Raw genomic sequence first — 14,239 nt, forward strand, 5'->3', positions numbered from 1 at the left:
TTGTCTCATTGTCATGTCAACTGGTATTGGCACTATCCTGTTTTTAGGCAGCCATATTGTTGAGATTCATAGATATATCTTCCTTGACATATGTGGAATCAATTGTCGCACAGCAAATGTTCTCATCTTAAAGCTTGTGCAGTCTTCCTGCCCTGGTTGTGTGGTTTTTCCTAACTCAGAGGTGTATGGGTTTGCATATGTATCCACTGGAGTTGGGTATTAGTCACTTAATAGAGCTGTCACGTGCGTTTCTTATGATTGTTTATTATGAATTTCTAAGATCATTGTTATTATAATGCTTTAGATAAATTTTGTAAATATTGGAACTTCAATATTATCAGCTTTATTTTTCATTTCTTTGAGTGTAATTAAGATTTTTAAATGAGATTTAACCTTGTTTCAAGTGCAAAAAAACAAAATGAGAAAAGCAATTGTTTTGCAGTGCTATTTATTTACTTATAAGTTGAATGCTTATTAAGAATAAGTTAGTAAAGTTTTATTGAGAATTTCAGTGTAACTGGTTATGTTTGTCACTTGATTAAACATAATTTATGACATAAAACTAATGTTGAACTAGTTGATTAAATATATGTTATATGCTATATATACCATATACTGTGTTAGGTATATTACTGTATGATAATACTATCAATATGTTATATAATACATACATGATATGCTTTATTATGTTTTAGTCAATAAGATTATTACTAACTCCATGTCAGAGGTTACATCACAGTTTCTCAATTCAGTACTGAATATATATTAGTTATCTCTGCCTTATAATTTGATTGCCATACGAGGGATATGAGTAGAAAATGAAACTTTATTAAGTATGTGGTTCCATACTTTCAGGAATCTTGAACAGGTAGTATAAATGAAGGTGAATTTAAGATAAATACTGGATAGTAGCTAGGAATGGATCAGGTTGGAGGGGAGTTATGAGCAAAATGAAGTGGGCAGGCAGTTCTGAAGTGCACAGAAGACTTATCAGGAGTTAGAAAACGGAACAAGCTCCCAGCTCTACTAGAAAATAATGACTATCAAAAACCACAAACACAAAACAAGCCATTGGCTAGGATGTGGAGAAGGTGGAACACATAGTATAAAGTGGTAAAGCTGCTGTGAAGAAGAGTGAGATAGACCCTCAGACACTTACAAATAGGATTGCAGTACGACTTAGCCTTTTCACAGCTAGATGTACTTAAGAGTCAAAAGCAAGTTGCAAAAAGTACTCGTTGCATATATATATCAACATTGTGTATAATGGTGAGATGTGGAAGTAGCTGGGCACCCATCAGGTGAGGAATGGATGGGGAAAATTTGGTTTATACAAATAACAGAATTGTTTTCAATCTTAAGAGGAAAGAATTTCTGATATGCCAAAGCATAGATAAGTCTTGAAGACTTTATGATAAGTAAAATACCATATAGATCTGTACACTTAAAAATGGTTAAGGTGAGCATGCCTTTAGTCTCAGTACTTCAGAGGCAGAAGCAGGAGATCTCCATGAGTTTGAGGCTAACCTGGTCTACATAGTGAATTCAAGGCCAGCCAGCCAGGGCTGTGAATTGAGACGCCTTCCCCCCCCACCCCCCCATCTCAGAGAATCAACCAACCAACCACCCACAAATGATAAATTTTATGCTAGATTTATTTTACCACATAATGTAATTAAAAAATGTGGGTAGAGAGGTATACATATATATGCAGTTTACCGGTTTTCCGATTATATATTTTAATCCTACTGGAGATTGAACCCAGGGTCTGAAACATGCTAAGCAAGTGCTTTGTCACCATGTTATACTCACAATCTTGTTTGTGTTACAGTTTTTCTTAGTATTTTAAACATTTCATAATAAAAAAGTAGAGGTACAACATTGTGGTATTTGCTATGTCTATTGCTAATCCATTATTAGATTCAAATGAAGATTGCAATTCCATTTAGTTAGCCAAAGCTAGAAATTTCTAGTAATTTGATTTGCTTAATAAAGTTAAGAATTCCTCAGCAATCTGATGGATAAATTTTTCCCAATGAAATGGAAAAAACAAAAAAATAAAATAAATTGTGTCGTTTCTTTGTTATTTGTATCATAAGAACATTTTTGTATTTTATTTCAGAATAGTATTTATTTTTATACTGGAGCTAGTTTGAAATTTTAGAGAGTGCTATTATATAATGATATTTGTAGTTTAATGTTGGTTCTATTTAGTATTTCAGTGAAATAGCTGTTATTGTACATTTCCTATCATAGTTATCTGTTACTGTCTTTTTTTTTCTTTGCAGACAGAAGAAATGCATGAGTAAATTACTGGAGTACAGTGCGGATGTCAACATTTGTAATAATGAAGGCCTTACAGCAGTATGTGCTATCACTTTTATTTGAGATTAAAAAGATACTCTAGAAAAAAATGGTGAATGAGCTGCAGATGCAAATTGTAATCCCAGTGTTTTTTTTGAGTTACATCTGTAAAGTGCTTGTGAGATATACAGTGAGTTTATTAAGAAAAATGATGTCCTTGTTCATCTCAGCTCTTCTCTAGGTTCATTACTTTCATTTATTTTGAAGCCTTATTCTTCTTGTCTTTGTCAGTGACTTTGAAGGGAGTTTTCCTGTTAAGGTGTATTTCCAGCTGGGTTGGGCATTGTGGCATGCGGGGTGGGAGTAGGGCAGGTTGGGCTTCAAGTGCTAGGACTACATAGAAACCAACATTAAATCAAGAGGATAAACAAGAGCTGGTTTCCATTATGTCTTTTAAAGAGCTGTTGTTGTATCTATTGCAGGGAAATTATATGCCTCTATAGAGAGGGTCAAAGGTAACAGAGGGAGCGAGAACTCACTGTTCTTTGTACTCAGATAACTACTATAAGTAAACATCCATTGCTCTTAAACATTTTCCATGCAGAACTAGGTATACTTTTGATTTACATATTGGGAAATGGTATTGGATACTGCTGAAAGGATTGTTAAGAAAACTCAAAATTTTAATTAAATAATTATGATTTTTTTTTCTGAGTATTTATTTTTGAAGTAGAGATAAAATAGAGTAACATCATCACCTAGTAGCTAATTTGGAGACATAGCAGAAGGTGCTATGCAAAAGCATAGCAGATGTAACTTGTTAAATTGAATTTAATCTTCCTTTGGTAACACTTGCAGGTCCTTTTTTTTTTTTTTTTAAAATAGATTCCATCTCATCATGTAGCCTCAGCTCATCTAGAACTTTCTGTGTAGACCCTGCTGGCCTTGAACTCGAGATCTGCCTGCCTCTGTTTCTCAAGTGCTAGGTCAAAAGTGTGTATCTTTGCCTGGCATTTGTAGATTTTGTGTTTTGTATTTTTGTGGATAAAGAAGAATATTGAAGACCTACTTATCAAACTGGTTTTCATGACAATTTTAATTAAAATTTCTTTTGATTGTTGAAGTAAGATCTTGTATAGTCCAGGCTGGCATTGAACCTATGACAGTTTCCTTGCCTCAGCTCCTGAGTGCTGGGATTGCCAGTGTGTTTCACCATGCCTGGCTCATTCATTCTCATATATATATATATATATATATATATATATAATTTTTATTGATATGGGGCATAAGATAAAGTTTTCCTCAGTTTTCTAGTGTTCTGTTAGTGGTTTAGTATAGGGTGAGCTTAGTCATAATTATTATACAGTATTTGTAATTCCTGTGACAGTCCAGATTTTGTATATATTAACAGTATCGTAGTATCTATTCTATAAGGTAATCTTGCATTCAGAATACAGATTGCCTAGAGATGTGGGATGTAGAAGAGTTATAAAACTTAGAACTGACACAGATCTTTCTGTAGTACAGCAACTTGAGGCAAGATAACATGTTCACTGCTATCATATTTTCATTGCATAATTTCCAACTGCCAACTTTTCACTCCTGAGCTTTCAAGGAAGATAGATTAGAAAATATTTTATTTTGTGATTTTGCAAGGCTTCAGAGTGGACTCTTGGCCTTCTTTCCCTTAATTTTTCCTACTTCAAGCCTCTGTCCTTCTTAGGGAGTGCTTTTCAGTTTTTTCATAGTTATATGCCTCTGCAGTTGAATATTACATGGTAGTAATCTTCCTCGTTTTAGATGTGACCACATTACATTTTGGAGCTGAATCTATTCCTTCTTTACTGTCTTTCCTCTCGTTTCTTCATGTAGAAGCACATTTCTCATGTCTGTCCAACACAATCATTGTAATTTTAGTTAACTTTTCAAAATCTAGTTTTGACTGAATATGATTTTTACCTATCCCTCTTTTCTTTTCATAGCATTTTGTTCTGTGGTTAACGATTACCTATAAAATATTGAGGTAATTGTAGACTATAGACTTGTAGTAGACAATATGCAAAAATCCTTTGTATATATTTTCCCCAGTTTTCCAAAGCATTTTATAAAATATGATCCTGTAACCAGGATATGGATATAGTTCATCTTACTGAGATTTTTCCAGTTTTATTTACACGTGTGTTTGTATGAATTAAATTCTGTGCACTATTACCTGTGGTTTATGTGGTTACCACTACAGTTATAGTTTGCAGATTTCCAGTATCACAAAAAATTCTTGCCATGCTCTTTCACATACCACGCCAACCTTCCTTCGGCTGCCATTCTCTCCATTTTTTTTTTTTTTTTAAAGATTTATTTATTTATTATATGTAAGTACACTGTAGCTGTCTTCAGACACTCCAGAAGAGGACGTCAGATCTTGTTACGGATGGTTTGAGCCACCATGCGGTTGCTGGGGATTTGAACTCCGGACCTTCGGAAGAGCAGTCGGGTGCTCTTACCCACTGAGCCATCTCACCAGCCCCATTCTCTCCATTTCTAAATTCTGTCATATCGAGGATGCTAATTAGACAGATCCTACTATACTGAAGGCTTGGCTTCTTCTATGCTTACTCCCTGGAGATTCATCTGGATTATTGTGTACATCACAAGGGTGTTCCTTTATAATGGTGGATGGAATTGCATGGTACATATGCGCCCTTCAACCTTCTCACCTGTTAAAAGACATTTGAGTCCTTTGGGTTTTGGGCTGTTATGAGTAGAGCTAATCTAAACATATGTGGTAAGGTATAGGTTCTATTTCCTTAGGATAAATACTTTGGAATGCAGTTGCTGCATTTGTGCTTGCTTTTAAAGCACACTACTAACTGCTGCCTACACTGAGTATCTTTTCATAAGCTTATTTCCATGTACCTTACACCTGTCCTGTCCCATCCTGTCCTGGTATTTTCAAGATAGTGTTTCTCTGTGTAGTCTTGACTGTACTGGAATTCTCTGTAGAGAAGTCTAGCCTTGAACTTAGAGATCCACCTGCCCTCTTTTTTTTTTCTCTCCAAGGCAGGGTTTCTCTGTGGAACCCTGGCTGTCCTGGAACTCACTCTGTAGACCAGTGCCATGGACAGGGCTCAGTGGGCCCTCCTCTATCCGGGCGGATCAGAGTCTCAGACAGATGGGCATGGATTCAGATGGGAATTGACACACAGACCTGACACGAGAGTGTGTAGAATCTGAGTGTATTTTCACAAAGTGAACACCAGTCTTATATAATACAGAGAACAAAGGGGTAGGATGTCACAGAAGGCAAAGTACATTGAAGTAACTTGACACAAAACAAAGGAATGACTTCAAAGGAACTTACAGGAGCCAGGTAATATTTACAGTAAAGATAAAGCAGCTCTGCCTTGGGTCTGCTAAAGACAGGTAAGGATTTCACACCCTAGTCTCAATTTGTGCTACTCCTTTGAGCCTTGTGAGAGCTAGCACCAGGGGGTTCTGCTCTAGCAGACCTTCTCATGAATAATGCAATACCAGAACCCCCCTATTTCCTAGGCCTTGTGTATTTCCTAGTTTGGGTGAGACTGGCTACTGTCCTCAGGGATCACTCTGCAGACTAGCCCTGAGCTATCCTAGCTCTGTCCTTTGTAATGCCTGATTAGTTTCACTGGTCTTTATTAGAAGTAAATTTGAATGTTAATGAATAGGTAACCTTCTCACTGAATCCTACTGCTCTTAGGCTTCAAGGATTTTTCTAGGACTTTGGAACGCTGGTGGAGGCTCACCTGTGATAAAATTCACTGGTGGAGGCTCACCTATGATAAAATTCAATGTTTAAAGGCACTTAAAATACTGAAAGAGAGCATACACCATACTAACATGGGGATAGGGTTTGTGTAGAGGGGTTTTGAGAATACCAAGTGCTTCCAGGCCTCTCAGTTCCACTAGAAACATTTGTTGAAAGGTTATAATCTGTCTCTATATATGTATTTGTAGCTGGGAGGGGTGGCACATGCCTTTAATCCTAGCACTCAGGAGGCAGAGCGAGTGGATATCTGAGTTCAAGGCCAGCCTGGTCTACAGAGTTACAGGTCAGCCAGGAGTACAGAGAGGAACCTTGTCTTACAAGCAGACAAAATCTATGTATTTATTCCTTCATGAAACTGGTTTTGTGTCTTCTTCAAAAAAAATGGGTATGCTTGTGTGGTCCTCGTCTGGAAATGAGCTGGGCATGCTTGTGTGGTCCTCGTCTGGGCCTTCTCGTCATTCTGCTGATGCTTTTCTAGGCTTGGTATCCGTTCTGTTGGTGTGTGCACATGCTTCTTTGTCTGTACCACCCAGGCTTGATTACTGTAGTAGGTGTTTAGTACGTTTTGATATCAGAAGAGTAATTCCTCCCTTCTTAGGTTTTCTTCATTAAGACTGCATTAGTTACTCTGGTTTGTGCCTGGAGAAGTACTTGCTAGGATATGGACTGGAGTTACACTCAGCCAGTGTACTCACTTATGCAACTCTTTGATTTCTTTCATTAGCATTTTATACTGTTCAGCACAGGGACTTTGTGTGCCCTGTATCCAGAAAGGACTTACTATTCTAACCCATGTTCTGATGCAGGGAAAGGGAGATGAAAAAAAGCCACCAATCCCCGAGCTTCTTACAAAACCCCACCCGTTCCTGAGCATGAGAACGCACCAGTTCCTGAGCTCCCCAAGTTCAGAACTTGAAATCCTACCAATCCTCAATCTGGAAATCTGTGCCCAAGAAATCCTGTAAAAGCCCTGCCCTTTGTTCAGTTCCTGCTGTCTGTCCCAGGGAGCAGAGGCATACACTCTGGATGTGTCCCTCCACACTGTGGCCCCTTTAAGTCTCTTCTAGGAGATTTGCTGCCTGGTGTAACTCTCAGAAGAAGACAAGAAGCAATGAAGAGAAGTGACTAGAAGGAGCCGGGCTGAGGCTCCTGAGCTCCTGAGCTCAGCTGGGGACACCTCCCTGGGAGCTGCAGGGCCTTTGCTGAGGAGGCTTCCTCCCACAGCTGTGTGGTTCCTGGGCTTCCTAGTTCCAGGACACCCTTCCATCTGAGCAGGGACACTTACAATAGTCACCCTCTGTAAAGCACCCACACCTGGGATAAAACAAAAACATATTCCCACAGCATTTCTGTGTTTTAAAAGAAACCAAAATTCTCACTGTTCCCTTCCTTCACCCTCTGGCCTGTTTTTATTCATCTTTCTAAAATGCATTCTGCGTCTTTTATGTTCTTAATAAAGTCCTGAGGGAGTGTTTTCTAGAAATTTATGTCTTCTGCATGCTGAGTTGATTTGATTCTAGGTCCACTGCTTGGTATTCAGAGTGTTTCTTATTCCTTCTCCTCCTCATCACTGTAGAGACGTATATCTTCCTTTCCTGCACATATGCTTGTGTGAGGCTGTCAGATCCTCTGGACCTGGAGTGGTGAGCTGCCATGTGGGAGCTCGAACTTGACCCAGGTTGTTTGGAGAAACAGGCAGTGCTCTTTACCACCGAGCCATCTCTCTAGCCTGGGAGCACATCTTTCGATAGTTTACTGAGGAAATCATTGAGTGGTAATTGTTTTGCTATCCTGTATATCTGAATTTGGTTCTGAATTTGTTATTTTACTGATAATTCACAATAAAACCCTAGGTTGGACATAATAGTTTTTCCTTAGCACGTTCACAGTGTTGCCTTGTGCTCTGGTTTTCTGTTTTTAAGTTGGGTGCCATTTTGTTTCTTGATTCTTTAGATGAAATCTGGTTTTGTTTGTTGTTTGTTTTTTTTCCTAAAAATGTATGTCATCTACTTTGTCCTGATCATTCTGAAATTTCACGATATGTCTTGTTTGTATGTTTTATCCATTTGCTTCATAATGCCCAGACACTTAACATAGAAATCCGTGCAATGGGAACTCAGGACAATACTACATTAATTTTGACTTTATGATTTCTTCATCCCGTTCTGTAGCTATTACTGTTCGGATATTAAACCTCTCAGATGGGTCAGTTTTAGTAAAGTACCACTTTCTTTTCTATTGTTTCCCCACTTCTTTCTGTGTGCTTTTGGGAGCCTTTTTCAACATATTCTTCTGAGTTTCCTTTTGATTTTTCATGTTCTGTTCACAATACTGATTTCTGAAAATTTTTTTGCACTTTTCCTTTGTAAAAATTAGCATAACATTTTTTTTTTTAAAGGTACTCAGTTTGTTTTTCTCTGAGAGTATTAAAATAAGTTTTTCAAGGCTGGGCGTGGTGGTGCACGCCTTTAATCCCAGCACTTGGGAGGCAGAGGCAGGTGGATTTCTGAGTTCGAGGCCAGCCTGGTCTACCAAGTGAGTTCCAGGACAGCCAGGGCTATACAGAGAAACCCTGTCTCGAAAAAACAAAAAAAAAAAAAAAAAGTTTTTTAATATTCATAGTTACATTTTTCTTTTACTTTTAGGTTTTGTTTTTGCTTGTTTTATATGCTGTCTTTCAAATTAAATGCATAAGAAGGCAATTTAAAAGCCCTGTCTGCATTCATGTTTATTTACTAGAGGCTTCAGAGTAGGATGGTCTGTTTGGATATTTGTGAAACCTTCCCTTGGCGTTCCTTCCCTCAGGTTGTTAACTTTTGAGCCAGTCCCATTCCTTAGAGAAACCATCAGGAAGATGTTAGCACTCCAGGTGCTGGCTAGAAAAGAATGTCAGAGGCTCAGTTTTTAGGATTGAAACTTGTATTCACTCTTCTTTTAAAAATGTGTTATGTGCTCTTGATTCCATGTGCTTATTTTCTGTAATCCACAGATCTCTTATATTCTTTCTCTTAATATTTTGTCAGATTAACGAGGGGTTTTTCCTGTCTTTGTAAAGTTGACAAGTGATAGGGAACCAAGAGTCTCAGGTTGGATTAAACAAATTTTCAAATGATGGGTTTTTAGTTCCATCTTTTAATTCAAGAGACCCATGCTAATTACCAATTCTGAAGCCTTTGAGGGGTTCTGTGGTCTAAATCAAATGCCTTCCCCCTTTTTTTTAAATTTTAAATTTACTGTTCTTATACTATATCTATTTACCTGCATGTATGTACCATATGTATACCTGGTCCCATTGGAGGCCAGAAGATGGAATTGGATCCATTGGAACTGATTCTCCAGCCTCGCAGGAGCAGCATATGCTCTCAACCCCGAGCCACCTCTCTAGCCTGCTCGCATGCCGCCTATTTACTTAGCTTTGTTCTTACTTGCTTAGGATTCTGATTTTTGTTCTGACATGCCAACAAATATTACCTGGCAAGATGAAATGTAATACCTGCTTTCTAGCTTCCAAAACTTCCATCTCTTCCTTGACTTGATGGGTAGGTTCTTTAAAAAACTGCTCTTTTACTATTACTTTAGAGGGATTGCAGTTAAGCTGATAGATAAATGTAATCAGTCTGTACTTGTAAGACAAGTAATTGTATCTTAATATTTGTAATGGAAAAATATCAAGTGAAAAGTACATACTTCGTCTGAAATCATTTGCGCCTCACTCCATTTTTTAAAAACCTTTTTATTGGTTCTTTGCCCCTCCCCTCATACCTGCCCTCTACCCTTGCAACCTCCTCCATAACAGAAGAAAGAAAATCTTATTGTGGAAGCTGTAGTGTGTCACAGTGTGTCTCACAGTGTACTCTTTTGTTCACACTGTTTTGCTTGCAAATATTTGTTGCAATGATTCCTTGGTCTGATGGGTCTGATGTCTATTACTCTATTAATACTGGCACCTCACTGGGCCTATTCTCAGATACCATGTGTCATAGAGATCCTGTTGTTTTGGATCTGCAGGACCAGTTCCTTCTTGCACTCCAGAAGTTCATTGATGGGGAAGATGTTGGGGTGGGCCAACTCAAAGCCCTGGATATGCACCTGAGAGGTGTCTGAGCTGGTCAGCCTGCCAGCGCTCCTGCTCTCATGCCCTCAGGGCTGGCTGACCTGTAACTACCTTTCTCCCCCTGAACCAGGGTCTACTCTACTCTGCTGCCAGGTGAGGGGCAGTGCCTGTTCTCCCAAGTGCTGCAGCAGGTGAGGGGCAGGGACAGCTCTCCTGTTCTTATGACCCCATTGGGGCCATCTCCGTCCTCAGTGCCACCACTCAGCAGATGAGCAAGGCTGACTCTCAGGCTCACACCCTCGGGCAGCTCACTTGCAACCTCCACATCCAGGACCAGCTCTACTGTGCTGTCCAGGTGAGGTGCAGGCCCACTCTCTGGAGTGCTGTAGTAGGTGAGGGCCAGGGCTCCTCACCCCAGGTTTTAGTGCTGAGGCTTGAACTTGGAGCCTCCTATGTGCTAAGCGGACGAGCCATAATAGTGGTTCTCAGCCTGTGGGTCATGACCCCTCGGGAGGGCTGCATATCAGACACGCTGCCTGCCCTATTTACATTATGACTCACAACCATAGCAAAGTCACAGTTAGGAAGAAGCACAAAATAATTTTATGGTTGGGGGTCAGCGCAACGTGAGAAACTGTATTAAACAGTCGCAGTGTTAGGAAGGCTGACATCTACTGTTAGCTTCTGTGCTGCCTGATTATTGTCAGTTTACAGAAAGCAGAATCGCCTGGCAAGAAGGCATCTCAGTTAAGGATTCTAGTACATACTCTTTACCACCACATCCTTGCTCCAGCTCCAAATGTTTCTTTATCCTCCCTTCCCTTTCTTCCTTCCAAATCCTCCTATGTACCCCCTCCCGAGTATTCTTCAGATCTGTGGCTTCTTTTTTCATTAGTTGTTACTGTATGCATGTATGTGTATGCATGTAGCAGTATCCATTTGAATACTCAAAATGATCCTGGTGGTGGTAGTGCATTTTCTGATACCTACCCCAATGTTTTGGGCTCTTGAATGAAAGACATACACACAGCTCTTATATTTTTGCATACTGGGCCACTTTGTAACCTCCATGTTAATCCACCTCCCCCTGCCCCGATATTCCCAAGTCATTATTTGCTAAAATCTATATTTTTATCTTTTCTGCCGAGGACCCAGTCAGGCAGCCCTCTTGGGACCTGCTCTAGGTCCTACATGGCGGCTAAGCTCTCTGACCCATGCCTTCTCAGGTACACTGTCTCCTCTCCTCCACCTTCTCCCAGCGTGGTGACTCTCCTCCCTTCTTCCTCTGTTCCTTGCCCAGGAATCCTAAAAGTCCCTCCTCTGTATGCTCTGCCCAACCATTAGCTTTTGGCAACTTTATTTTCCAATCAAAACCAACTGGGGCAGGATCCCTCCCTCGGTGTCTTGCGGACCTGTGGATTCTCTTGCAGTTTTAGGGACCCAAATTAACATAATATAAGCAGCGTTAGACCAACCCCCCACATTTACATATATGCGTGCAACAACAACACACAGTTCCTGTCTCCAGGTTTCTGCCTGGGTACCTGTCGTGACTTCCTTTAGTGATGGACTGTGATGTGGAACTGAAAGCCAAATAAACCCTTTTCTATTTCAAGTTGCTTTAGGTAGGTATTTTATTACAGCACCTGAGAAGCATTTTGAGACATGCTTTCTCTGTATAGCCCTGGCTGTCCTGGAACTTGTTCTGTAGACCAGGCCAGGCTGGCCTCTGCTTCTGCCATTCCAGTGCTGGAATGTACGGTGTGTTCCTGACACTGGGATTCTTGTCATTTAGGCTAGACTCACTGTGTAGCTAAGATTGGGCTTGAATCCCTGATCTGCCTGCTCCTACTTACCGAGTGCTAGGGTTACAGGTTTGTTCCACTCAGCTTCTTCGTTTGTTCCTAGTTGGAAATTTCTAATATTATCTTTTAATGGTATAGGTTTTTATATTTCTTTAAAAAATGGTTAAATTTTTTTATTATTAGTGTAGGATATATTGCTGTTGATAACTACAAGAACTGTGTTTTATTTATATATACACTTTCTGGGAAAGGAAGAATACTAACCTATTTTCTCTAGCGATAAGCTGTTAGAGGCCAGTGCCTTCTAAGAAGCAGAGTATCTGGTGACCTAAGCCTGGGATACTTACTGTATTGAGTCCTTATATGGTGGTGTAGCCAACGTTTTGATGCATATGTTTTTCTCATGTAAAAGCAGGGAAAAGCTATTACAGTATTTTTAAGTTTGAATGTTGTGTTCAGTAGAGAAATAGCACTTCATATACTGACTTTGATTAAAGCTGCCTTGCACAAATGCTAATGACAAAATGGCTTTGCAGATACACTGGCTGGCCGTGAATGGGAGGACAGAGCTACTCCATGACCTCGTGCAGCACGTCACGGATGTGGATGTGGAGGATGCAATGGGGCAGACAGCGTTACACGTAGCCTGCCAGAACGGGCACAAAACGGTAAAGTCCTTCATGAAGATGTTAAGGGAGTGCATGTATTGTTTTAAAAGCGTTAGAATTCATGATAAGACTTTTATTTTCCATATTTGGGAAAATGCTGCTGTGGTGAAGTACTGTTTTCTGTTTGTGTGGACGTGTGATGCGCGTTCTGTCTCAGCAGAGGGTGGTGAATAGTGCTTCTGCCTTTGTTCAAAATAGTTACAATTTTGATGTTATTTTTGATTCTAGTTTAAATAAATGGCTACTACAGTTTAAAATTAGTGTGTCTTTACATGTATTTTAAGCAACTATGTTTAACATCAGTTTTAACAAGTATCACAACATTTTTATTAAGTATCAGTTATGCAATTAGTGTGTAAGGTAAATATTGATACTGCTTTTTAATGTTTTCAGTTGGATTATCATAGTTCTGTTTTCTCCACATAATGGAAGTAACTTTCTGTTGGCACATTTCTTTTTTTTTTTGTTTGTTTGTTTTTTGGTTCTTATTCCTCTACCTCCCCTCCATCTTTTTTCCACCCTAATCCCAACCCTCAACACTAGGTAGGAGAGAAGGAAGGCTAGAGGGAAAGGGGGTGTAGGTCTCTGTCAGCCTACAAAACAGACTACTTCCTGCTGATTAGGAGAGTTAAGTTCCTTGGGGCAAGTCCAGTCTTTGTCTTCATGATATCTCCAACTTCCTTCTTTTGTCAAACTGACAGCAGCAGCCAGGAGCTGCAGGGCATCAGCCTTCAGAGGCCTTCTCCAGAGTCCCCAGAATTTAACTATCTGCAGTTGGCAAACAAAACAAACCAACCACCCACCTCTGCTAGTGACCTAACGCACCAGGCAAGTCTTATTCTCTCTCTGCTGTGAAGCCACCTTTTATCCCACACCTGAGATTAAAACGAAATCAGAGTCATACAACATTACTGGGCTTATAAAGGAAGCAAAGCTGTCAGTACTTTGTTAGATTTCTGTAACCCTGCCTTTGTCACTGTCATGGAGCCGGTTAACTTGGTGATAGCTTTTTTTATTAGGAGACTGCTGCTTTGTATAAAGATGGAGCGCATAAGGCCTTAGATTGCCTTGCTGATTGACTTTTTTTCCTGGTCTGTTTTTGTTGGTTTTTCTTTCACATTTAATCTTGATGATAGAATTAATCTTCATGTGCTAAGTAACCATAACAATACCAAAATAAGCTGAAAACAAAAGTCATTATCAGTAACAAAAAAGTGCTTATTTGTCCATGTGCATATAGGTACATAGTTTTACTTATTTTGTTTGTTGAGACAGGGTCTCACTATGTGGCTCTGGCTGATAGGGAGCTCCCTCTGAGGATGAGGCTGATCTTGGATTTACAGTAATTACCTTTGCTTGTCCCTTGAGTGGTGGAATTACAGGTGTGACCACGTGTTCAGTTTACACAGTGGTAAACTCTCAGTCTGTATTTTGTAAGACAGTATTGGGATTTAGATCTCTCTCTCTCTCTCTCTCTCTCTCTCTCTCTCTCTCTCTCTCTCTCTCTCTCTGTGTGTGTGTGAGCGCTCCAGTGCATGCATATACATAAGCCCGCACAGCCTTGAGTGTTATTCCTTAAGCTACCATCCTCTGTATTCTTTCTTTC

The 14,239-nt window shown here is 39.7% G+C and overlaps 1 protein-coding gene across 1 annotated transcript in view; it reads left to right on the top strand.

Moving 5' to 3' along the window:
- The window catches only part of Hace1 (HECT domain and ankyrin repeat containing E3 ubiquitin protein ligase 1), a 118,143-nt gene that overhangs the window by 18,002 nt on the left and 85,902 nt on the right, over positions 1-14,239 (top strand). The window contains exons 5-6 of the mRNA XM_021204341.1: positions 2,289-2,364; positions 12,502-12,633. Coding sequence (XP_021060000.1) covers positions 2,289-2,364; positions 12,502-12,633 — 208 coding nt within the window. The remainder of the gene's footprint in view (positions 1-2,288; positions 2,365-12,501; positions 12,634-14,239) is intronic.

The sequence above is a fragment of the Mus pahari genome, chromosome 9, assembly GCF_900095145.1.
Source record: "Mus pahari chromosome 9, PAHARI_EIJ_v1.1, whole genome shotgun sequence".
NCBI lineage: Eukaryota > Metazoa > Chordata > Mammalia > Rodentia > Muridae > Mus > Mus pahari.